The sequence below is a fragment of the Trematomus bernacchii genome, unplaced genomic scaffold, assembly GCF_902827165.1.
Source record: "Trematomus bernacchii unplaced genomic scaffold, fTreBer1.1, whole genome shotgun sequence".
Taxonomy (NCBI): Eukaryota; Metazoa; Chordata; class Actinopteri; order Perciformes; family Nototheniidae; genus Trematomus; species Trematomus bernacchii.
In genome coordinates this window covers 2,441,213-2,465,793 of record NW_022987469.1, presented here as the reverse complement: position 1 = coordinate 2,465,793, position 24,581 = coordinate 2,441,213, and the positions used below count along the sequence as shown (strand labels likewise).

The window sequence follows — 24,581 nt, the reverse complement described above, 5'->3', positions numbered from 1 at the left end:
ATTCCTGTTGTTTCTGTTCCTTCTCATTATAAACAGGCCTTGCTTGTGAAAGTGTTTTTTATAGTGCAGATACTCCATGTGTGTAAACCGCAGCAGAGAGGAAAAAGCTGAGTGTGTCAACATCTTCATACCACGATATGAGTGCCTTCAATTCTAACAAAAAAACACACATTTTTGAAAATGAGTTATTAATATGAACAAGTTGGTTTTAAAGAGTCATTTAACTAACATCTATATTCTGAACAAGAGCGATGACTCTTTACCTGCATGGGATTCATCTTGGTTAGGCAGCCAATCACATGACAGAACACACTCCAGACTGAATGGACGGGTTCTTCCTCTGAGACACTTTGTCCACACTGCAACACACCACAATTTGGAAAGATTTATAGATAATCATAGACGATATGTCACTGTTCAAACCCAGACCCCTGACACAAATACAGTTACTGCAATATCAACATTTGTCTGGCTCTGGAACAGCTCCCACCTCTTGGAGGGCCTGAAAGCAGCGTCAGTCTCTGAGAGGAAGTCTTTGCCCTCTCTGGACTCCTCAGCACTGCTGCAGGACGGACTGCCGGCCCCCGGGACCAGGTTCCCGTTCGGGTCCAGGGCCTCAGCCTCATGGAGGCACGGGTCCAGGGCTCTCAGATTCTCCTGGGAGGAGGACTGTACTATGATGGGGGGCATGCAGGGATGTAGGGGGAGGGGCTCGGAAAGGGACGACTGCAGTTTCTTCATGTGGTGAACCACTGAGGCTGCGTGGAAGGCTTGCTGTGGGAAACGTGAAATACAAAGAGAGAGTTACACCGCTGCTACGTATGCCATGACACGTGTCTGTAAGTCAGGACAGCCTGTCATGAACAGGATGCTTTTATATAAAAGAAGTCACTAAATCATGAACCATTTACTCAACCTCAAAGTTATAGTAGATTAGATTAAATTAAATGAGTACAGAGTTATTGTGTCTCAATGACATTATTAAATATAAAAGCAAATATCAGATGCAACTAGAGAATGCAATTCCTGAAGAAATTGCTAGTGGGAATGCTTTATGCTGAAAAGCTGACACTAAACTGCTATGCTGAAATGTAATGTGTAAGAAGAAAGTGAAGAATTTAGATTGAAATGATACATGAACACTGGGGGCTTGAATGTGTGATGAGAAGAAAAGAAAGTAAAAAGGCTTGGAAAAGCAGCAGAATATTTGAACTGCAAACTTTTGAACTAACTTGATGGTGAATGATCTGTCGCCATGCCAACGGCATTTGATGACATCCCATAATACGCTTAGATGTGTGGATGGCTGCATCGTTATCTAACCTGTGAAGTTTTGGGCTGTTTGGAGCATTTTCACTGAAGTTATGAGAAAACCGTGTTTCATGGCGAGCCTTGTGTTACCATGGCAACGGCATTTGAAGAAACCCCATAATTGACGTAGAGCTGTTGAGGGCTGTACCGGTGATATACAAGCGAAGTTTGGAGGACGATCGGACCGTGTCCATTGGACTTACAGCGACATCGTGCTTCATGGCGAGTGGTCTCTCGCCATGGCAACGGCATTTGATGACACCCCATAATACGGTTAGATGCGTTGATGGCTGCATCATTACCAAACCTGTGAAGTTTTGGGCCGTTTGGAACATTGTGTGTGAGAGAGAGAGAGAGTGTGTGCGTGTGTGTGTGTCTGTGTGTGGTAGAGAGAGAGAGAGAGAGAGAGAGAGAGAGAGAGAGAGAGAGAGAGAGAGAGAGAGAGTGTGTGTATGAAATGAACAGTTAGAACTGACTGCTGTCAGTTGGAGTGATGACATCATCGTGTTCCATTACACAGGTGTTTATAGTTGAGCTAACGAGCTCTGTAGAGATCAAAGGTTTGCATTGTTCTGAATGAGAGATAAACCTCTTACATGTGAACGTTTTGTGGAAGAACCATAACAGATATCTGTGAAATTTCAAAACGTGAAGCATGTCAAGGAAGTTGAGTATCTGAAGTGTAATCTTTGTGTACTTTCGGGTTAATAATGTGGCCTTTTTGGCAGTTTAACTAAAGGTGTGCGACTGCTGCTGTGAGGAAATATCAGCCTGAAATTACAATGGGTTTTAATGGAGACATGTTGAACGTTTTTGTCACTTCATGCCCTGAAGAGGCATTTTGTTTAATTATTTGTCATTTTTCAAGCTACGAGATGTTTTCCTACGTTTGTCATGAAAAATTATGTCTCAGGAATGTAGGGTTTGGGAATTATGGCAGTTTTAAAAAAATATATGAAGGCAAATTTCAAGATTTCCTACCCTCAAGCTGTGACATCACGCACTCTGCCTTAACGAGCTGCGCAATGTTAAAGTTAAAATGTAAAAAATGTGATTCATTATGGGATGTATCTCTGGAATTATGAAAGTTATGAATGATAAAAGTAATAGCCTGCGATTCCCGACCGAGCTGAACGTTTTGATGTTTGAACGGAGTTTCTGCGATGTTGAATGTGGGAGGAGAAGAGGTCCAAAATAAGTCGGCGGAATAATACACTTTTTGTCCGTAGCATAACATATAGTTGGAATGCTGTATCAGCATTCCCACTAAATAATAGAGTTTAAAACTTTACACAGTAGAGTGTCAATAAAGAGTTTATGGCATTTGTCAACTTGTATTTGAAGCTTGTGTACACACACAAACTCCCAGCCAGGCTGTGGGTGTGTGTGTGTGCTCGGGCTGGTTTCGGGCTGGGTTTCGCTGTGTCTCGCTGTCTCGCAGACGGCCACTGGGCTCATAGGGAGGGGTGGGGGCAGGAGCTCCAACAAGCCGTGTAGGACAGAGAGTGAATACACATACTATACAGAGATGCTATATGAGAAACCAATGCGATTTTGGAGAATTGCACAATATAAATCTTTTTTAGTAGACCTCAACATTAGCTTTTGTTGCAATATAAATATAAATAGAAGTGTGACTCACCTTCCATTTGGATTTGGCAAAGCTTCTCTCCATCTGCTCACACACAGACTGAGAAATGTCCACGTCTTTAGCTGTGTTTTCAGCAATCCTGCAATCAAGTCAATGACATTAGATCATCTGTGTGTGTGTGTGTGTGTGTGTGTGTGTGTGTGTGTGTGTGTATGTGTGTGTGTGTGTGTGTGTGTGAGTGTGTGAGTGTGTGTGTGTGTGTGTCAGACAGAGAGGACTCACCATGGGTGTCTGAGTGCCTGCTCGGTGAGGAAGCGTCTTGTGGGGTTTTTATGCATCATATTCCTGATGAAGTCTTTGGCTGTTGAGACATGGAATGGTCATCTGTTAGTTGACGATATATAGAAAAAGTACTCCTGCTGTTAGCATACAAATATACCCATTTGGTCACCTTCAATTTAATAATGTATGAATCCTTTTCAATGTTACACACATTTTATACTGTTAGGCCCCAGCGAAACACGGCAACAACTGAGCGCCAGGACTCAGACGCAAAGACAAAAAAAAGAGACCCTTAAATCAGATAAAGGAAAAACCGAGAAAGTATGTCATTTGAAAAATAAAGCTGCGCTGAAATACAGTAAACCCATCCACAGAAAGACTAATGCTTGGATGTTTGAGGAACATTGAGCCTTGAATAACTGGTATACATGTTTTTTCCGTTCTGTTCAACACAGCATATTAAGATTCTATAACAGAACTCCTTTTGATTCAATATACCATTGTATAGCTTTTAAACACATAACATGGTGTTTAATTTGACTTATCCAAGTTAATTAATTAATTGACTAATTGTGTTGCACTGTCCCAGTGTTTCTGGACATTTTCATGTGTTGGTCTTCCTGTGGAGTGGAGGTATGTATGTGGCGCATTTCCACTGCAGCGCGGAGCTCGCTTTAAGCGTGCCGAGCCGTGCAGGGCCCGTTTTTGGTTGCGTTTCCACTTGGCCTAGTGCCGGCTAGCGGGTCCTAATTCACAGTTTTTCTGGCCCCATAAAATCGTGGTTCTAGGGCCAGGAACAACCAGGCTGAGTCGGGCTGAGTATGCTAAACTAGAGAGAGAATCGCTGGCAAGGGGGCTACAACTACAACAAGATGAACATATTTGACCGTGATTTAATTGTAATACACGTTTCAAAATGATGCCGAAGTAACAACATACTGATACCGGTTAGTAAAAACCATGAATTAATGCTTTGACAAGTCTGCAGACAGACGGCAGGCGAAAAACCTTTTAAAATGCGTGTTTTCTAAATGGAGATTGGCTAAGCTAACGTTGCATATGCTCCGACCGTCCACACTCACAACAACGGCCTATACAGACATAAATAAACCAGCCATGACACAGACAGTCTGTGGTTTGTACTTGTTTAACTTTTGTCTAGTTTCTGAACATATATGAGGAGCTGTGAGCTCTGAGGGCTAACAGCTAACGGCTGTGTTGTTTTTCTGGGGTTCTCATTGAAGATGACGTCACGGCTCCGCCTACACTGCGTTACTATAGATACTACCCCAGTTCCTAAACTGTAATGGGAATGCGCCATAAAGTGAGCCTGTCCTAACGAGGCCTAGCCATACCGAGCGAGGCCGAGCTAGGCTGTGTAGTGGAAATGCGCCATTATGGCGATTAGGTTAGGAGTACAGATTATTAGCTAATTTAGGCAAACAAGAACTGTCCTTGCCCGTTTGGCTCTACAGTAATTATATCTCACCTAACCCTAACAGGTCACTGTAGCTATGGATTATGTAAGTATGACGTAAGGAGGTATGCTGGGCTACTTAAGGTTAAGCTGTATGGATATATGAAGACATGCTGATCTATAGCTAACACTGAGGTTTATCATATTTTAGTCACATTTCATGTAACAACAAGAGCTGGATTTGACTCTTTTTGAGGCAAAAACCAAGTCCAGGTGCATGCCGACCTTACCCTGTACAATTTCATGACACATCTTTCTTTCAAGACAACCTCTTTTGATACAGCAACAGTGCAATGCATTTTCATTACACTTTTATTAAATAAAATGTGAAATAAAGTAACATACCAAACAGAAAACTAAACATAAGCCTCAAATTAATTTAAAATATATTTGTGATGGTGCCCAACTTCTTAAAGTTGAATTTATCAAGCCTGTGACATGACGTCTACATTTAAGCCAAGTCTTAGGCCCTGACACACCAAGCTGACACCAAAGAACACGTCCCGACGGACCCGACTGTTGTGTCGCCTCACGTCTCCTGCGTCTTGGCCAAAAAGTCGCACTGGAACCATGGATGTATAATAAGAACTGGATACAGCGTGGGAGGCGGGGCCTCGTTCATTCCTATGAGAGTTGAGAGCATGAAGACAAAATGGCCCAACTTTTGAGAGAGTGAAATGTCACGAAAGTATTCATATAATCATATAATCCGTTCTTATTGTGCATCCATGGGTAAAGGTAAAACTCATGTAGTACTGAACACGTCACATGAACGTGCCTGGTGGCGCGGTCCCGTGGGTTGGATCCGCGTTCATAATGCAGAGGAAAATAACTCTCAGAATAACGTTATTAGCACATTTTACAATTTGAGGACTGAATGTTTTTAATAAGGGCTATACAAATGTTCATACTGGGTAGTTTATTTAGCTTTAAAAAAAAAAATCCAACGATTTACAGACATCTCTTTCCCAATGTTAGTCAATGGGAAAAAGTATTTCCGGGCCCAGCGACTGATACGGAAGTGTAGTACCGCCGTTTGGCCACAACGAATATTTTCCTCAGAGTCCGGCGAACTTCCTGGGGGCTTGACTGGAACACACCGCAAAGACTTCAGCCGACGACCAAGTAGCACGTACACACTGCGCATGCGTGAGTCGCAATAACTCTCCTTATCAGCAGGCGGCGGTAGTGTGTATTCGTCATTCAAAAGAGGCAACCAGAAGACAGACTGCGTGATATATATACAAACAACAAATAGCTACATCGAGCCAAGCAGCACAGGGATGAACTATGCCCAGGGGCGGCGGGTACTGTAGGCTAGGGAAGGCTAAGCCTTCCCAAATATTTTTGTCACTGCATCCTGGTAAAATAAAAATATAATGTATAATGTTTGTGTCTTTGACATTAGCGCTGCTATGCAGCCACCTGTGCCCTGTACTACGAAGCCAGTTCAACATACCCTGGATATGTTTGAGTTATCTTAACTAACCACCCTAACAAACGAGATCTCGCTAAGCGGTCCTACGACGCTGGTTATCAACTCGGTAAATCAAGCCAGGGTTTCTCTCTCCAGCTGAGAGCGCGTTCACGTGAAAGGGGCGGGGTTAGCAACATTTGACCAATCACAAACAGGGACAAGTGTAGCCTACTGACAGCGCAGCATCATACTTCATTAATGTAAAGTAAACTAATATTAGACAAATATGAACTTTAAACATCCATGACTTAAACATATAATCCAGGATACAAGCCACATAGTTGCACCTGCAAGGTGAATATAGAACAGGGGTCACCAACCTTTTTTAGGGTGAGGGCTACTTTCAAAAAATAAAACAAGTCCTCTTTTTTTTGTTTTTTGCAGTGTATATATTTAGCACATTTTAACATTATGATATGCTGACCTTTAACCTTTGTGTGCTGTTTGGGTCTGTGAGACCCGTTTTCAGTGTTTACTAAAAGAACATGTATGCAATCTAATTATTTTAACCTGCTTTATTTGGGGGTGGATGGGCCTCACCTCCTCTAGGGGGGTCCTCACCTCCTCCAGGGGGGTCCTCACCTGCTCTAGGGGGGCCGGGGGCATGCACCCCCGGGAAGATTATTTTTAAATGTTGAAGTTAAATGCATCAATCTGGAGCACTTTGAGCACAACATGAATTGATGGATGCAGCTCTCAACACTCAGATGAAAGGGAGCTGTATACTTTTCAATAATCCAAACATCTTTAGAATATGATCACAACCAATAACAAATCATTTAAACTGGTTTATTCTTATGTTACCTAGTTAGCATTCTTTCTTTTTATTTATGCTTATTTTACTAATCACTCCCCTTTCAAACTGTTTCTTGTTTTTTTTACTGTCCTATAGTACACATTGGAATGATTTCTTACTTTATCTATATTAAAGTGGACCTATCATGCTATATTTGAATAATATAGTGTCGGACCATACCTATATAAGGCATATTTATACTTTTTTTTTTTCAAAATACCAAACAGATCATGCATTTTAGCCATGCCTCATTTTTCTCAATTTGAAAAATGTTAGCTCTGTTTTTGTAAGGGTTGATTCTGTGAGCAACAGCGCTACTTACAGGCCTGGCATATGTACTACAGCGTCTCCAGCGCTTTCGAACGGCAATGGCCGTGGCTGTCTCCTCCTGATTGGTGGAGTTGGCCCAATAGCCGTAGCGCCACCGTCCTGACGTCAGGACAGTGTTCAAATCTGGATCAGTTTTTATCAGATCCGTTGCAGCCCCTTTTTTAGAGATTTGGGTATGGAGGAAAATAGAGAGGGTTGTGTTTTCTGACACTTGGTGAGTTCCCTGGAACACCGGGGACACATATTCATGTATAAAAGACGTACAAAAGTGCATTTTGCATGATAGGTCCCCTTTAAATAGATAAAGGTGTGCTCTCCCTAGCTCTCTCTCTCTCCCTCCCTCCCTAGCTCCCTAGCTCTCTCGCTCGCTTTCTCTCTCTCCCCCTCTCTCTCTCTCTCTCTCTCTCCCTCCCTCCCTCCCTCCCTAGCTCTCTCGCTCGCTCTCTCTCTCCCCCTCTCTCTCTCCCTCCCTCCCTCCCTCCCTAGCTCTCTCGCTAGCTCTCTCTCTCTCTCTCTCTGTCTCGCTCGCTCACAGAGGCTGTGTGCTCCTCCGTGGCGATGACGGCTTCCGTTAAAAAATAATAAACATATTTGTAAAGTGGGGGGACACAAACGGGATGTCGAAAAGAGCGGGGGACATTTCCCCCCTGTCCCAGGTGGAAATTACGCCATGCGTGTGTGTGCGTCAAGTGCAATAAATATATATGCAAGTTGCAACACACAGAGTAAAACTCTGGCCCTCATGTGCTGTATAGGCTGGCATGATAGGCTGTTCAATGGGGCTGATGTGTTGTGTAGATTCTGCCAGGAGGAAAATCAGCGGGGAGGTGCCACATTGCTTTTCTTCCCGACTGCAACGCTGGTCCCGCAAATCAAGCAAGAACGTGATTGGTCGATATTCATTGTGGGGGTGGGGGGAGGAGGGGTGTTAGATAGATATAGAGTTGTAGTAAGTAGATAGAGTTCGCTATGATTTAGGTTTCGTTTATGCATAGGGTAGATTCTTTTAATTACATTTCCTTTTTTGTTTTGTGTATTTTATACATTTTGGATTTGCTTGGCGAGCTATTTTTAGAACATGCCCCGCGGGCGACACACGTTGCCCCTGCGGGCGACCAAGTGCCCGCGGGCACCGTGTTGGCTACCCCTGATATAGAACAACTGGTTAAAAAAAATAATAAACTACCGAGTGTTTGAAAGCCCCGTCTAAGACACGAGTGGATCTGACTTTAATTACATTTGACTCGAGTGTTTTGTCAACTTAATGTGTTGCTTAAAATAATACTTCTGCATACAGTATGTGACACTGTGAGTGTTGCACGGCCAGATACGGCTCAAGAAGCTGACTCAAATAAGGATATATATGATACATTATGATGTGATATGATATGAATGATAATGGGACACATCTACATCTGCACTCACAGTGCCGCGGACTGTACTTAATGTTACTCTGATCCGGTTACTTATGTTGTGGCAGATAAGATAAGATAAGTTTTCTTAACGCTAATGTTATAATAGTCAGATTGCTCTGAAGATGGGAGGTGATATTCTATAAATGTTCACGTTTTGCCGGCCGTCTTTCCTGCAACGGCAGTTTTTCTGTATTTCCTTTCTCCTGTAATATGACTTGATAGCTTTAAACTCCGCACAATGAGCTCTGATTGGTCAGCAGGCGGTGCTTTCACTGAGTTGATCTCTTATCCTGGAACCTAACCTAGGAAATATATGATATATTATGATATTATATGATCGATGATCTGATTGATGATGTGATATGAATGATAAGTGCGACACTTTGGCGTCTTCTCTGCATACGGCAGTTTAAACTGTATTTCCTTTATCCTGTAATATGACTTGATAGATTTAAACTCCGCACACTGAGCTCTGATTGGTCAGCAAGCGGTGCTTTCACTGAGTTGATCTCTTTTCTATAGATTCTATAGGCAGGCAGCGTCAGGTAAAAAAAGTTATTTAGCCTTCCCAAACCTGAGCCTCACGCGCCGCCTATGACTATGCCAATATTTTAACAGTATCGGTGCAGTGCCTTTTCAGTGGGGCAAGATATAGCAAATATGTGTGCCTATCCTGCTATTTGTGTTTATTCTTTTAAATCACACAGCGTTAAGAAAATAAATAAATGTGTCTACATAACTGTCAGTTGCAGCCCTAGCATTATTATTGGTTTAACTACGAACAGTATATTTTTAAAACATTTTAAAATGACCATCTTGAACAGCTACAACATTAAAATACTTCTAGGCAGATTGTGGACAGTAACACAGTACATTTACTTAAGTACTGTCTGTACAGCTCCACTCCAATTCAAGAAAATAGTGTTTCGCTAAGCTGAACAGCCAATCAGAGTGATTTTTTTTGCCGGCAGCGGAAGGTGTCGGCACGGCCGAAAAGACACAACGGTGTGGGACCAAGCCCCCAGGAAGTGCGCCGGACTCGGAGTAAAATATTCGTTGAGGCCAAACGGTGGTACTACACTTCCGTATCAGTCGCTGGGCCCGGAAATACTTTTTCCCATTGACTAACATTGGGAAAGAGACGTCTGTAAATCGTTGGATATTTTTTTTTAAAACTAAATAAACTACCCAGTATAAACATTTGTATAGCCCTTATTAAAAACATTCGGTCCTCAAGTTGTAAAATGTGCTAATAACGTTATTCTGAGAGTTATTTTCCTCTGCATTATGAACGCGGATCTAACCCACGGGACCGCGCCGCCCGGCACGTTCATGTGACGTGTTCAGTAGTACATGAGTTTTACCTTTACCCATGGATGCACAATAAGAACGGATTATATGATCATATGAATACTTTCGTGACGTTTTGCTCTCTCAAAAGTTGGGCCATTTTGTCTTCATGCACCAATGAGCAACTCTCATAGGAATTAACGAGGCCCCGCCTCCCACGCTGTATCCAGTTCTTATTATACATCCATGTGCGGGACACACGAATCTGAGTAGGGCGACAGGAAGCTCATCGACGGCCAGACATCTATCGACGGCCGAAATCGGCTTGGTGTGTCAAGGCCTTGGCAGTCGAGTGATTTAGTAGATTAAGTCCAAGTTAAGTGTTTTGAATAAAAATTGATTAATCTTGGCCACTTGGGGGCAGCCAGCAAGTTGTGAACAAAACATGGACATATTATCATGTGTTATCATCAGGGCCATGTGGCCCAGTTCCCTTGTTCTTCTTAGATGGATAACTATAATTATTGTAGAGCAACAAGTTATTGAGCCCACACTCAAAAGAGACCTATTAAATGTCAGCTGGATCATGACCAAGATATTTGAGTGTAAACAGAAAAGCATGCATGCTTATAGATTCATTGACATATCATTAGACTTATGTCAATGAATCTTTTGCCCCAGTGCATGCTGTGATGCACTTTGGTTTCTTGGTAACCTACCAAGAAACCAAAATCATGTACCTGCAATCACAGAACAGCAATCAGCCAATCATGTAACAGAAAATTGTTATTCAAGAATAGACAAAGGAATCCTCAAACTGCTTTTAAAGAACAACATAAACTTGATGAGAATGAACACAGTTCATAACTCAAAGTTAGCATGAAAAAGTTAGCCACATTTCAGGTCATGGTCCTTATTAGCTTCAGTTGCTTATTTATACATCAGGATGTTATGGAGCTACATTATCATTCATTTGGCCAACTGATGATGTATGTCTAATATGCACAATTATTTAGGGAACTTTCTGGTTCACCAGTTAGTCAGTTTGTTGTTTTAGAGCTGTTTTCACTGAAAACAGCTGCTTGCCAAGTCTACACAATATAAACCAGAAAATAATCCAAACAGTAAAGCTGCAGGACGGCCAGACAAACACTGAGCTAAAACTGATTAAAAAGCTCTGAAGAAACAAGGGGAGCTTCGGATTCAGGTGTAAATAAATGCTGATGCTCTATCTAACCCTTTTACTTTGATTTCACAATGTTACTTGGTTTTATTATTAAAATAATATTGATTATAGACCAAGACTAAGCCACGGTCATTTAGAATAGTGTCCAAATATTGAATACAAATCAGTACAATTACCAGAAGAGAAAGGACAGGGATATCAGATGTCAAAGCTGTTTGTGAAGACTGAGATTTTCATATTTGCTGCTGTTTTCATACCTGACTCGGAGATATCGTCCCAGAAAGGTGAATGAAAAGCGTACTCAGCCCTCATGATCTTTGAAAACAGACGCGTCTCGTTGTCTTCAAAGAATGGAGGGTAGCCGCAGAGCCTGCAACTCAGACACAGCAAGCTAACTCAGCTAATCCCAATGAATTATCCTCATCAAAAATCTTTTACAAATGTAGATATGCCATGACTGTGTTATCAAACTTATGAGAAGAATATGATTTCTTAACAAAATAAATCAATGTATTTACTGTATAATCTCAGGCTCCTGACCTTTAGGTTATTATCTAAATGTTGTATTGGTTGTTTCCACACAGCCATGTAACGTGTTATGTTTTGATAGAGAACAGAAATGTGCTCACAGGATGTAGGTGATAACTCCAATGGACCAGCAGTCCACTGTTTTGCTGTAGGGTCTCTGGGCCAAAACCTCAGGGGCTGTAGAACCACAAAAGTAATTCAGCCAACAGAGCAAGAAGACATTCAAAATAGATACTTTTACCATGGATGTCTCTAATTTTATTGTTTTCCTTCTATTTTTCAAATAACAATGTGTACTTCATAACTGTATAATAATACATTTAAGCATTTCACACATTTGAACATGTATCAAACATTCCAAAGTATACAATTGTAAGCACATGCACCCTTCAACCCTACATTTTTTTAATGAAATCTGATTTGACTGTTTGCTCCTCCAAGAATCACCACCTTTATCATGGTTCAGAGTGAGTAAACCTAGGAGCTGCGATGTCAGAGGCGATAGCTCCAGACTGCGATGTTCAGACCCAGTCACAACAGAGCTGCATCACCTAGGATGAAATCTTGCCGGTAAAGAGTCTCGTGGCTGGGCCTAACCAAGGAAATTGACACGCTAGAGTACTTTATACTCCATAAAAAAATCTGAACTTCCTCCAGAGGAAGCGTAATTTAAAAACTTGGGGGAAAGCCTCAACCATATCCCTGGCAGGACTCTCATGTGGTTTAGACAGCTGATCAGAATGACTATCATCCTTTTCTCTTCAGCAGCGGAAGTGAATCCACGGAGCTTGAGACGAGAGAAAAAAGAGAGTGAAAATGGAGTCAATTCTTGACCACAGGACCTGCCCGAAATGCCCGAACCTGATCGCGGGGGCTGATCCGCACCCCTTCTGCTTCTCATGCATGGGGCCCGACCACGCCGTGAGCAGTATGGGCCCGGCACCGGCCTGCTCGGCCTGCCAGATGATTCCGCGGCTCACGCGGCAGCATCGTGGGGAGCATCTCCTGAAAAGTGATGCCCGGCAGGAGGAGCCAGAGGATCAGGATCTCGACGTCGTCGAGATGGGCGAGTCGGGAGACGAGGAAACGTACCGCTCCCCCCACCGCTGCCACCGAGGCCTGTAAGCCGCCTGAGACAGGGGTTTTACGGCCCGGTACATCCGGCGCAGCCGACCTTCGTTTCGCCCCAGCTGCCAGAAATATGGCAGTGTGTGGAGGCGACATGGTGGCAGCCATTTAAAACGAAGGCCCCAGTAGCCGCTATGGCAGGCATCATCAGGGTGGAGGGCCGCTGGGACACGACATGTCCGGGTGTGCCCCCTCTTGATGAGAGCCTGGCGGTCCATCTGCTTCCGCGGGCGGCTGGTTGGTTGATCTGTATCCATGTTTAAGTGTCCTTTGTTTCCACAATGCTACACTTACACATGATGATGTCTGTACAAATTCCCCACTCGCTGCCCCAGTCGTAGCTCCTGTAAGGGAGGTGGCTAGTAGGAGTGCGCAGATGAGAGTGATAACCGCAGGCAGTACTATCATGGTGCTGTGCGGGTACAGGGACATTATGGCCGGCGTATTACTGTCAGAGAACACACTACGCCTAGAGCAATGACTCCAGTTAATGCAGTTTACCGTAGTGGTAAGGGCTGCATTATGGCGGGGCCCGCACTCACTCAAGAGCGCGTGGCGGTGCGTTCAGGGGCCTTGGTAGAACACACTACGCCTATAAAGACTCCGATTAATGCTGTTTACCGTAGTGGTGAGAGCAGCATTATGGTGGAGCGCTCGCTCACACAGGAGCGTGCGGCGGTGCGTTCAGGGGCCTCGGTAAATAATCGGCCCTTTCTGTGTCGACCCTTCACGGGGAGTTTTGCGGCGGAACGGGTCACCAGAGAGTATCACAGCTTCATAGCTGCGGCCCCACAGCTGAGGGCTTGTCCATTAACACAATGTTATGGGGAATGGAAACTCAGCTGTGTACTAACAAAGTGGATGGACAGGACGCTGAAACGGGGCTATTCACTCCAGTTTTGCAGCGTCCCACCTCCTTTTATGGGCATGCGAGAGGTGAATCTGTCCTTCCAGGTGGAGATGGGTTTCCTCTCAGCAGAGATTCAGGCTATGGTGCAGAAACAGTCTGTGTCTGTGGTGCATCCTCAGCACAAGGAAAAGGGTCTTTATTCTATGTACTTCCTGGTTCTCAAGAAGACAGGGGAATTCAGACCTATTCTAGATCTCCGGGGCCTGAATCGCCACATTTCCTGCAGGAAATTCCGCATGTTAACTGTGAAACAGTTACTGGGGACTTGTGCAGCCAGGCGATTGGTTCACCACCATCGACCTGAAAGACGCGTACTTTCATGTAGAAATTGCTCCAGAGCACAGAAAGTATCTGTGTTTTGCCTTTCAGGGAACAGCCTACGAATACAACAGGCTGCCGTTCGGCTATTCCCTATCCCCACGCACATTCAGCAAATGTGTGGCCACAGCGCCTCAACCGCTGCACACCCACGGCATGAGAGTTTTCTTTTACCTAGACGACCTCATAGTCATGGCTGGGTCACGGGAACAGGCAATGTTTTGCACAGCACGATTGATCACACACCTAACCAAATTAGGCTTTGCGATCAATTGGAAAAAGAGCACCCCCATACCTCACCAACAGGCGTTGTATTTGGGAGTGGTGCTCGATGCAGACACGCTGCGTGCCACCCTGTCAGAGAGCAGACGTGCGTCCCTTCTCCGGGCGGTGCACAGGCTGCGACAGGGGGCGACAGTGACAGCTTTAACTGTCATGCAGACTCTGGGTCTCATGGCAGCTGCTCACATGGTGGTCCCGTTGTATGGGCTCAGAACAGTCTCATAATACACACATGCACACAGAAGGATTCACACTTGTATTTCATGATCCACAAAAGGATTCACACTTGTATTTCCGGATCCACACTTGTGTTTTTCAATGCACACACAAATGTGTTCCGTTTCATATACATGTAAATAAAATCCAAATACAGAAAAAAGTTTTACATATGTATTTTTGATCCTCACATATTTGTTTTCCGTTTAAAACCTCTGCACCTGCAAACACAAACCGCTTTCTGTGCATGGATCGCTCTGCATTCGTGTGTGGGTTTTTTGAGACTCCCCTGACGGTGACCCGATTCGTACTTGTAATTTTTTCTATCTATAGCCAATCAGATTTCTCCTCAATTCTAAGCCAATCACATGAGCGCGCCCCCACAAGGGTAGATTTCTTGCGTTCATGACGTAGCGCTTCATGTACGCATTTTGCGCTGTCCGGAGCTGACAGGTCCATGGAGCCTGCCTGCAGGCGCTAATCTCAGGACACCTCCACTCTCAGTACATTACCACTTTCCGATCAGGAAATGCACGCAAATACAAGCCTTTATATTATTAAGGTACAGTGCCACTTTCCGAACCATTAATGAATGCTTGTGTACACAAAAACGGCAGGCAAAACTGTTTTAAATGTGTGTTTCCTGTATGGCGATCAGCTGCTTTATTTATGTCTGTATGAAGTTGTTGTGAGTGTGGAGGGAGCAGCTACAGGTTAGCTTAGCCTAATCGATCAGTGCACTACGAAGCCAGTGCTAGACAGTGAACTGTCAACGGGGGGAGCCCCGCCGGTCATTATCGGCCGATATTCACTCTTAATAGTTTGATCGGTGCTCTCTATAAAGGCCGATCAGGAGAGCTGGATCTGATCGATATGGACATAAACGCGAGTGAAGTTTTAGCGAGCTGCATGAGAAACTGACGGGCTGTCAGGAGAGAGGGAGGGAGAGAGGAAAAGAGATGATCCTTACTCCCGTGTTATTATCCGGTCATAGTCCGGTAATTACCTAACGGAAACGCTGCTACACAATTCTTCTTATTATTATTATTGAAACATGACCGGTAAGTTTCAAATTTGTCCGGTAAAATTAAATTCTGTCCGCGGAAACCCTGCTCCGGACTACGCAAAATGCGTATATGAAGTGACATGAACGCAAGAAATCTACCCTCGTGGGGGCGCGCTCATGTGATTGGCTTAGAATTGAGGAGACATCTGATTGGCTATAGATAGAAAAAATTACAAGTACGAATCGGGTGACCGTCAGGGGAGTCTCAAAAAACCCACACACGAATGCAGAGCAATCCATGCACAGAAAGCGGTTTGTGTTTGCAGGTTCAGGGGATTTAAACGGAAAACAAATATGTGAGGATCAAAAATACATATGTAAAACTTTTTTCTGTATTTGGATTTTATTTACATGTATATGAAACGGAACACATTTGTGTGTGCATTGAAAAACACAAGTGTGGATCCGGAAATACAAGTGTGAATCCTTTTGTGGATCATGAAATACAAGTGTGAATCCTTCTGTGTGCATGTGTGTATTATGAGACTGTTCTGAGCCCATACCGTTGGGGTTACTACATATGCGCCGCCTGCAGAGGTGGTTCTCCAGCCTGCGTTTGGACCCCAAGAGGCACAAACTACTGGTGACCATCCCCCCCTCAGTGGAGGGCAACCTCCGGTTTTGGAGGTCCCCGGATCACCTCCGGAGGGGGTCTCCACTGGGACGGGTGACCTCCTACATCACAGTGTTCACGGACGCATCCAGAACAGGATGGGGAGGGACCTGCCTGAAGAGGGCTATAGGTGGGCGCTGGGCTCTAACAGAGTCTCGACACAGCAACCTCCTAGAGCTACGGGCGGTAGTGTTAGTCCTCCAGCATTTCATGCCCCTGTAATGTACTGACATGTAATGGTCAGGTGCGACAACAGCACCACAGTGGCTTATATCAACAGGCAGGGCGGAGTTCGCTCTGCCGCCTTGTTGACCGCAGTGGAGAAACTGTGGTTATGGGCTTCAGAGGTGGTGTTATCTCTGAGAGCCCTCCACATCCCGGGACTGGAGAACAGAGGGGCCGACCTCATGTCGAGGGGCGGCCCCCTGCCAGGCGAGTGGGTGCTTCACCCGGAGGTGTTGAAGCAGATCTGGGCCCAGTTCGGGAGAGCAGAGGTGGACCTGTTCGCCAGTCGGCACAACAGCCACTGTGCCCTGTGGTTCTCCATGGCTCTGAGCGACGACCCGCCTTTGGGGGTGGACGCGTTTGCACACGAGCCATGGCCAAGGAAGCTGCTCTACGCCTTTCCACCGCTGCGTCTCATTCTCCCTCTCCTGGGGAGAGTGAGGCGAGAAAGTCTGTCAGTCATTCTAGTGGCTCCGGACCGCGTCGGGGCGCTGTGGTACTCAGAGATGACACAGATGAAGGTGGGCCAGCCCTGGGCGGTTCCCCAGTTCTTGGGGGCGATGTCTCAAGAGGCAGGTGCAATCGGGGCGTTACCCACTCTCGGCCAACCTCTCCAGGCTTGGCTCCTGAGAGGGACAGGCTGAGACAGGGTGGATTGTCTGACAGTGTTATTCAGTCTATCCAGGCAGCTAGAGCTGGATCCACCACAGCCTGTTACAGGCCGAAGTGGCTGGGATTCCAGCGATGGTGTGAGGAGTGGAGAATAGAGCCCCTGTCTTGTGAGTTAGGCTCTATTTTATCCTTCTTACAGTTACTGGTGGACAGAGGGCTTGCGCATTCAACAGTGAAAGTGTATGCAGCAGCCATCTCTTCCTGCCATGAGGGATTTGGCGGCAGGTCAGCCTTCTCTCATCCACTGATGTCGCGGTTTTTGTAGGGGGTCAGGAGGCTGCGCCCAGTAGTGCATGCCTCCACCCCGCAGTGGGACCTGCCCCTAGTGCTCGAGGCTCTGGTCTCAGAACCATTTGAGCCTCTGAAGCTCTCCTCCCTAAAAGCACTGTCGTGGAAGACAGCTTTGCTTCTTGCCTTAACGTCAGCTAAGAGAGTGTCCGAGTTAACCGCTCTGTCGGTGCACCCGAGCTGTTTACTGATTCGGGCGGCGCGACACTCAGACCGAACCCCTCCTTTGTGCCCAAGACCCTAAGGAGTGCCTTCAGGGCGAGGGCTATTCAGTTAGGGGGTTTTAGTCTTCCCCCCCATGGTGGGGCCAGGGAAGCTAAACTGCGCCTCCTCTGCCCGGTGCGTGCGCTAGCATGTTATGTGGAGCTCATGGCTGCCCTTAGACGCACCGAACAGCTGTTCGTGTGCTTCGGGGGCAGTGTGATCGGGAAAGCTCTGTCCAAGAAACGCCTGACAGGCTGGCTCTGCGAGTGCATTGCACATGCCTACGGACAGGCGGGGAGGGCCTGCCCTACGGGGATTCGTGCGCACTCCACACGGGCTGTAGCCATATTCAACGGTGTGAGTGTGGAGGACATATGCACAGCGGCGTCTTGGTCGACGCCAGGCCCCTTCATAAGGTTTTATCTCTTGGACATGTCTGGCTCTTTCTCCTCGTCTGTGCTTGCTGGGGCAACACAGGACTGGTGAGGAAGGGGGGGGCTGTGGGTCAGTTGGCATCTGACCCCCTCCCCGGACGTAATGCGCCTTCGCCTTTCCCGGGCCCTCTGAGGGGTCCCGGGATGGGGAGGGCTACTCTCCTCCACACTTTAGTCCACACACGCTCTGCACGGGGTCAGTGTTTGAGTGTGGGGCATGGGCACTGGCGCTCTCCCTGTGATCCTTAGGGACTCAGGGAGGTAGGTGCACAGTGAGCCCATACAGGCCTGAGGGTTCTCCCCATCTGCCTATGGGCGGAAGGGGGGGGCCCCAGCACTGTTTTGTGAGCACACTTTCTGCGAGGTAAGCGCAGCAGAGTGTGCTCTGTCAGCCGCAGCCCAGACTTCTCCACGGTCACAACCGGGTTAAGGGGGAGTGTGGGGCAGCAGCTGCTGACCAGAAAAGCCGGTCAGCGGCAGTAGGGTGGAATACTATTGTTGGACGACAGTGCGCGTATACATCAGGGCTCCACCCACTGTACCCATAGAGTACAGTAGAGGGCGGAGCCTGTGAGAGATATAACGTTGGGTTACGTATTGTAACCCTTGTTATATTAACACAGGCGGAGCTCTCTACTCAGGGCACTGTCTGTCCTATTCCGCTCGCTGAAGAGAGGTGTAGGATGATAGTCAGGAGGCGAGGCCTCCTTTTATACGGTGAGATGCGCGCGCATTCAGGTAGGCCCGCCCCAGGGCCGGCTACGTCTATAGAAGTCTCAGTGGGAGAATGCTCGCAGGATAAGGTAGTACCCATAGAGTCCAGTAGAGGGCTCCGCCTGTGTTAATATAACAAGGGTTACAATACGTAACCCAGCGTTTTATGGGCACATCAAACTTGAAGCACATAGACTCTTATTGCACTATTTCACTATTTCACTTTTTTAAACTATTTTTGTATTTACTATTTACTTTGACTATATTTCTGTTTATCTGTGTTATTGTGTTGCACTGTTGGAGGAGCCTGTGACCTAAGATTTTCATCGTCATAACTACACTGTAGCTATGTTCGTATGACAAAATAAAAAACCTTGAACCTTGAAGCATACTGTATCTCCTCTGACTGGGACCCTCCAGGAGGAACTGGTAAGAGTTGCTGAGGTTCAGACTGCCTTGCTGAGGAAGCAGATGTATGGTCTGCACTTGTACATTTTAATAGCATGCAATCTATATGATGCAACTTTAATGATTGCTCTTAATTTAATTAAGGGCGGTGGTGGCAAAGTCTTGGCTTGGCAACTGGAAGGTCACCAGTTCAAGTCCCGGAAAAGACCAAGTGCTACCGAGGTGTCCCTGAGCAAGGCACCGTTCCCTACACTGCTCCCCGGGCGCCGTACATAAGGGCAGTCCACTGCTCCTAACACTAGGATGGGTCAAATGCAGAGACCTATCCGGCAGTGGCTCAGTCAGTAGGGGCTTGGACTGTGAGCCGTATGGTCGCCGGTTCAAGTCCCCGAACAGACCTAAATATGGAGTGTGGACTGCTACTTGGAGAGTACTACTGCTACTCCCAGTTCACCTCCTTGGCCCTGCCGTGATGCCCTTGAGCAAGGCACCGGACATCCCCCTTCCCCCCCCACTCCCATTGCTCCCCGGGCGCTGTACAATAGCTGCCCACTGCTCCTAGTGCTAGACTCCTGGTACTAGGATGGGTTAAATGCAGAGAACAAATGTCACTGTGTGTGCTGTGTGCTCTGCATGTGTGACCATTACAGAGGGGTTTCATCCCTCCCATTCTATCTATTCTATCTAATTGATTTGTTTTATTTGTGTCTTCACTAAATAACTTGAATAATACCACTTGTATTATATTGCCAGATAAAAACATAATTTGTAGTAGTATTATTTAAATGTACAATTGTATATCAGATATAAATAACAAGGGGCTTTCAAAAGAAGTGTACGTGTCTGCCCCGCATCCATCACTCACCAACATATCCCGGCGTACCACAGGCTGTGGACATCACGCCGTGCTCCAACGTCTTCGACAGACCAAAGTCACTCACCATGATCTTCGCATTCTCGTCTGTGTTATAGTAAAGCAGGTTCTCAGGCTGACCACAGACAGAGGAACAAAGAAAGATCAAAAGGAAGTTAAAGAGAGGGAAAGAGAAAAAATGCTGTAAACGTACAGATGTATTCTTTGTGTATCACCTTAAGGTCCCTGTGTACGATGCTGTTTTCGTGCAGGTAGCTGACAGCCTGCAGCACCTGCTTTATCACCATGCTAGCGTCCTTCTCGGTGTAAACCCCCTTATCTAAAATGCGATCAAACAGCTCCCCACCTGACACCCTGCACACACACACACACACACACACTTCAGAACTTTGTGTATATGTGTAGATCGCACACACCACAATATACCAAGAGGGAAAATGTGTATAAAATCATGCAAACAACATTTAGAATCCCTTTCTGACTTTAGAGTGAAAGTAATTTAAGGGGGAAAAGACACTATAAGCCATCCATACATAAAAGAAGCACACTAACCCTATGTTGTTGTTATTGGCAGATTTGTTTTACCCTCAATTAGACCCATTGTCAATATTTAGTTTGACCAAGGTAATAGTTTGTGACAGTTAGGAGTTCTCTTACAGTTGCATGACCAGGTAATAGTGTGTCCGGCTCTCATAGAAATCCTCCAGTCCTACCACATTCTCGTGCTGTATCCTGAAAGAGTAAGAAAGAGAATTAGGCATGTGTGTGTGTGTGTGTGTGTGTGTGTGTGTGTGTGTGTGTGTGTGTGTGTGTGTGTGTGTGTGTGTGTGTGTGTGTGTGTGTGTGTGTGTGTGTGTGTGTGTGTGTGTGTGTGTGTGTGTGTGTGTGTGTGTGTGTGTGTGTGTTTTACCTTCTCAGTACATTGATTTCATTTTCGAGGTTGCTATGAGCGAGGTGTTTCTTCTTCAGGCATTTCAGGGCGTACATTTTTCCTGTTCTCTTCTCTCTCACCATAAAAACCTCGGAAAAGGACCCCCTGCACAAAAACAGGAAGGACAGAATACACAGAGTGAAGTGTGTGTTAATGTGAAAACAATCCATAGAAATAGTCAACCATATTCAACTATTAGGGACAAAACTATTTGTTGTTTTTAATTTCTTCATTATCATTCAAGTTCAAAGCACTAGTCTTTGTGGTTTGACATTCCTTTACTTTAAGACACAGATATAACTGTTTCCAGGATGATGAATAATATCTCCAAATACTTCTCAATAAACCATAAGCATGAGCGTACTTTTATAGTCCTTAAAATAACTGTGGATCTCTTCTGTGGACACCAGGTCTGCGAGATATTGAGAAAAGAGAGATGTTGCCCCAGGCATGACATGGGTCACTTTGTGGTCCTAAAGAATAAATAAATAATAGATTTAACCAGATTTGAAAAAAGTTCACCAAGTTCTATGCTACCATCAGGATCTGTCCACCCCATCTAGGTACCACCTCACGAGTCAAATCTTTCCACTAACGGTTACCAACCAATCAGAAGGTAGCTTTCACTCACACACCAAACCGTTCCACCTCCTTTAACTTTATGATTTTTTTTATTCTGCTCTCCTATGATTTTCACAATGCAACCTGACTGCAGCCGGTTCTGCCCTACTGTGCTGTGATAGGCTATAATTAAAAGTCAAGCATCTGTTCTGATGATAATCGGGGGATCTGGGCCCTCTGAGCATGCACACCTTAAGCCCTGCCTCCACTCCGTCACAGCTCAAATGAATGGAGAGGGAAAATAACTCTGGATTGAGCTTTTAGTGCATTTGACACACTTTAGGAGCTAGTGATTTAATAAGGGCTATTCAAGTGTTTGTGCTGGGTGGTTGATTTAGCTCATCGCATCTTGTGATTTACAGACATGTCTTTGCCAATGTTAGCCATTGTGAACAAATATTTTGGAGCCCACGTGACTGACACGGAAGTTGCAGTACCACCATTTGATCACTACGAAATTGTATATGTATATATCACTTTCTTGAGGCTTGATTTACACTGCAGCTCTAACCCTAACCTCTCAATCCCAATAAAGGAGACTTAATACACATGTATTAAAACGCTGTTGCAATACTTGTATTGTACACTGTTTTCTGAATTAGGGTTAGACTCATACTGAGACTTTTATCATAGAATTAAAGCACACTTACATAAATTGATCAACTTTTATAACCTAGAAATGTCACTGGAGCCCATACCCTATAACTTTTTTAGCCACCAATAATCTTTTGGGGATATTTTAGCTGTCCTTGATACAAAAAAAACTGATACAATAAAAAAAAACCCAGCCCAAACCTCAGCCAATTGTCTGATCCAGGGGGTCACATTATCTGCGTCTTTGCCAAAAAGTTGCATTTGAACACAACGCAAAGAGTTCAGCCCATGGCCTACAATATCATACACTTTATGTGCCTGCAGGCAAGGTACTAACTCTCTATAACAGCTCTGAGGAAGATGTAGGCAGTGTGTAAAAATTGCAGATGGCCGACAGATGCCCATCTTGGTCACTGACCCGTTGTATAATCGGTGTGTCAGGGCCTATAGACCAGAACACTGTGACTTCCTGCGCTGGGTTGGAGTTGCTGCAGCCACTAACTGAAGGTTTCTCTGGTGTTCTAGTGGCGGGGAGGCGGGAACGCAGTCGGCTAACACACACAGGTGGCAAACTATAGCCTATAGGCAGTGCCACCAGTGAAGATTACAAGATAGTAGTGTTATTTTGACCGGCTTTCAGCTATGATTCAGTTTCGTCGACTTTTGTGTATTCTTGCCGTGCTGTTAGTTAGTAGTTGGCTTCTCAACGTAAAGTAAAATGCTGCCCTTATTTATCTGGAGCATGTGGCCAGGCATTACACAGTGCCCCTTTGATTGAAAACTGAATGCCTCTTTGCAAAGTATGCCATTAATTGATTAAAAATGTTGGCACAAACACACACCTAGGTATACCTATTCACACACCTCCCTTCATATGGTGCACTCATCCAGCAATTAAATGAGTCAGGCTTTTAATCCTATAATGAAGTGGTGCTAGGATGTTCCCACTGTTCTTACGTCAGTGCTCAGGAACTAGGACACACACACACACACACACACACACACACACACACACACACACACACACACACACACACACACACACACACACACACACACACACACACACACACACACACACACACACACACACACACACACACACACACACACACCTTTGCAGGACAGCTCTGAGGAGGCGACACAATGTTTTCTTCACTGGCTGATGATTCTCATGACTGGTAAATTGACATGGACACATAAAGTTCCCATAGCGGCACACAGCCCACTTCCTGTCTGTGCCAATTACCATCAACAAATGGTATTAAAGTTGAATTCCAATACACTACAACCTGTTGGCAGCATCTCCCTGATTGCCTTAACAAACAACCAATATAATTATTCTTATGTGTTTTGTTCAGCAAGATAATCCACAAAAATTAACCAATTTTTATGAATCATGATCTTTGAATTGAAGCATAAATGTTATATAACAGAAGAAAAAGCTAACTGGATATGGACTAAACCATGGCCTCATGACTCCAAAGTGTCTTTGGAGTCATGAGTCACTGAGTGAACGATTTCCCCTGGGTTTTACGGGACAACACTTTATGTTGCTAATAACCTCTGTATCCCATCTAGTCACTTGTTAGCAACTGCCATTTTAACACACGTAAAAGGGTGTACTTACGATCCCATTTTCCCCTTAAAGTCGAACACATCTCTGATATTACTGGTGCTTTTCTTCCAGCTGCAGATGATCTCCTTCCGCCTCATTCTGGCTCTGACGTTGCCGTAGACTCCTGAAGCACAAATGACAAGAATGATTTACACATTTAATTAAAAAACAGGGAGACTTCATGATGCATTATCTGTCCCCACATGAATGTGCTAAGCTAAAGTTAAGCCCTAAAGAAATCGTATTATGTGAATGTATGCATCTTGGCATTATGTGTTTTACTACATACTGAGTTAAGTATATACTGTATATAAACCTTTTACATGTTTCTAAATTAATCAAACCGAATTTGATTCATAATTTCATCAGCATCTCCGGCCGTATTATTCATCACCTGATATTGCAGGTTGTGTTCTGTTCAAAGGTGGAGCTAATCAGAAAACACATATGTTTTGCAATCACCTTCTTTGATATGGTCAAACATACCTGATAAACAAAGTCATTAGGGGTGGGGGTCCTAAGCCTTTCTCCCTCACCATTCCCAGTTTCCTAACCCCCCCACCTGTTTCGCTTACATAAACAATCGCATTTCCAAGACTCAGGTCAGTCCCTGCCTGGGTAAAGCCTATTTGTACCTATCAGTTACACACGATTCAAGAAGCCAGGAGATTAGAGAGGTGAAAAGCAGTGGTTAGTAAATCTTCCCAGCCTATCGTCCTGCCCTCCCTCCTTCCACCTGTGCTCACCCCTTCTGTCTGTTTGTGGGAACAGATTAGTGGCTG

At 45.1% G+C, this 24,581-nt stretch overlaps 1 protein-coding gene across 1 annotated transcript; it reads right to left on the bottom strand.

Annotated features, from left to right (window-relative positions):
* Positions 1–92: 92 nt before the first annotated feature.
* Positions 93–23,897, bottom strand: camk1ga (calcium/calmodulin-dependent protein kinase IGa). The gene is made up of 12 exons (XM_034144342.1): positions 23,812–23,897; positions 20,946–21,071; positions 20,693–20,767; positions 20,251–20,389; positions 20,027–20,150; positions 11,785–11,860; positions 11,413–11,525; positions 3,185–3,263; positions 2,954–3,041; positions 491–774; positions 264–359; positions 93–153 (listed from the first exon to the last, which is right to left on the bottom strand). Exons 1-11 carry the CDS (start codon positions 23,895–23,897, stop codon positions 296–298), a joined length of 1,254 nt encoding a protein of 417 aa, XP_034000233.1. The 3' UTR covers positions 93–153; positions 264–295.
* Between the last annotated feature and the right edge of the window lie 684 nt (positions 23,898–24,581).

What these genes read in the sequence shown, in the direction of transcription:
- camk1ga (XM_034144342.1), bottom strand. Translation starts at nt 23,897, where the DNA reads ATGAGGCGGAAGGAGATCATCTGCAGCTGGAAGAAAAGCACCAGTAAT. An exon ending in GGAGTTATCACCTACATCCT is followed by an intron (nt 11,526 to 11,784) that starts GTGAGCACATTT and finishes TCTGAGTTGCAG; the next exon opens with GCTCTGCGGCTACCCTCCAT. An exon ending in CAGGCACTCAGACACCCATG is followed by an intron (nt 3,042 to 3,184) that starts GTGAGTCCTCTC and finishes ACTTGATTGCAG; the next exon opens with GATTGCTGAAAACACAGCTA.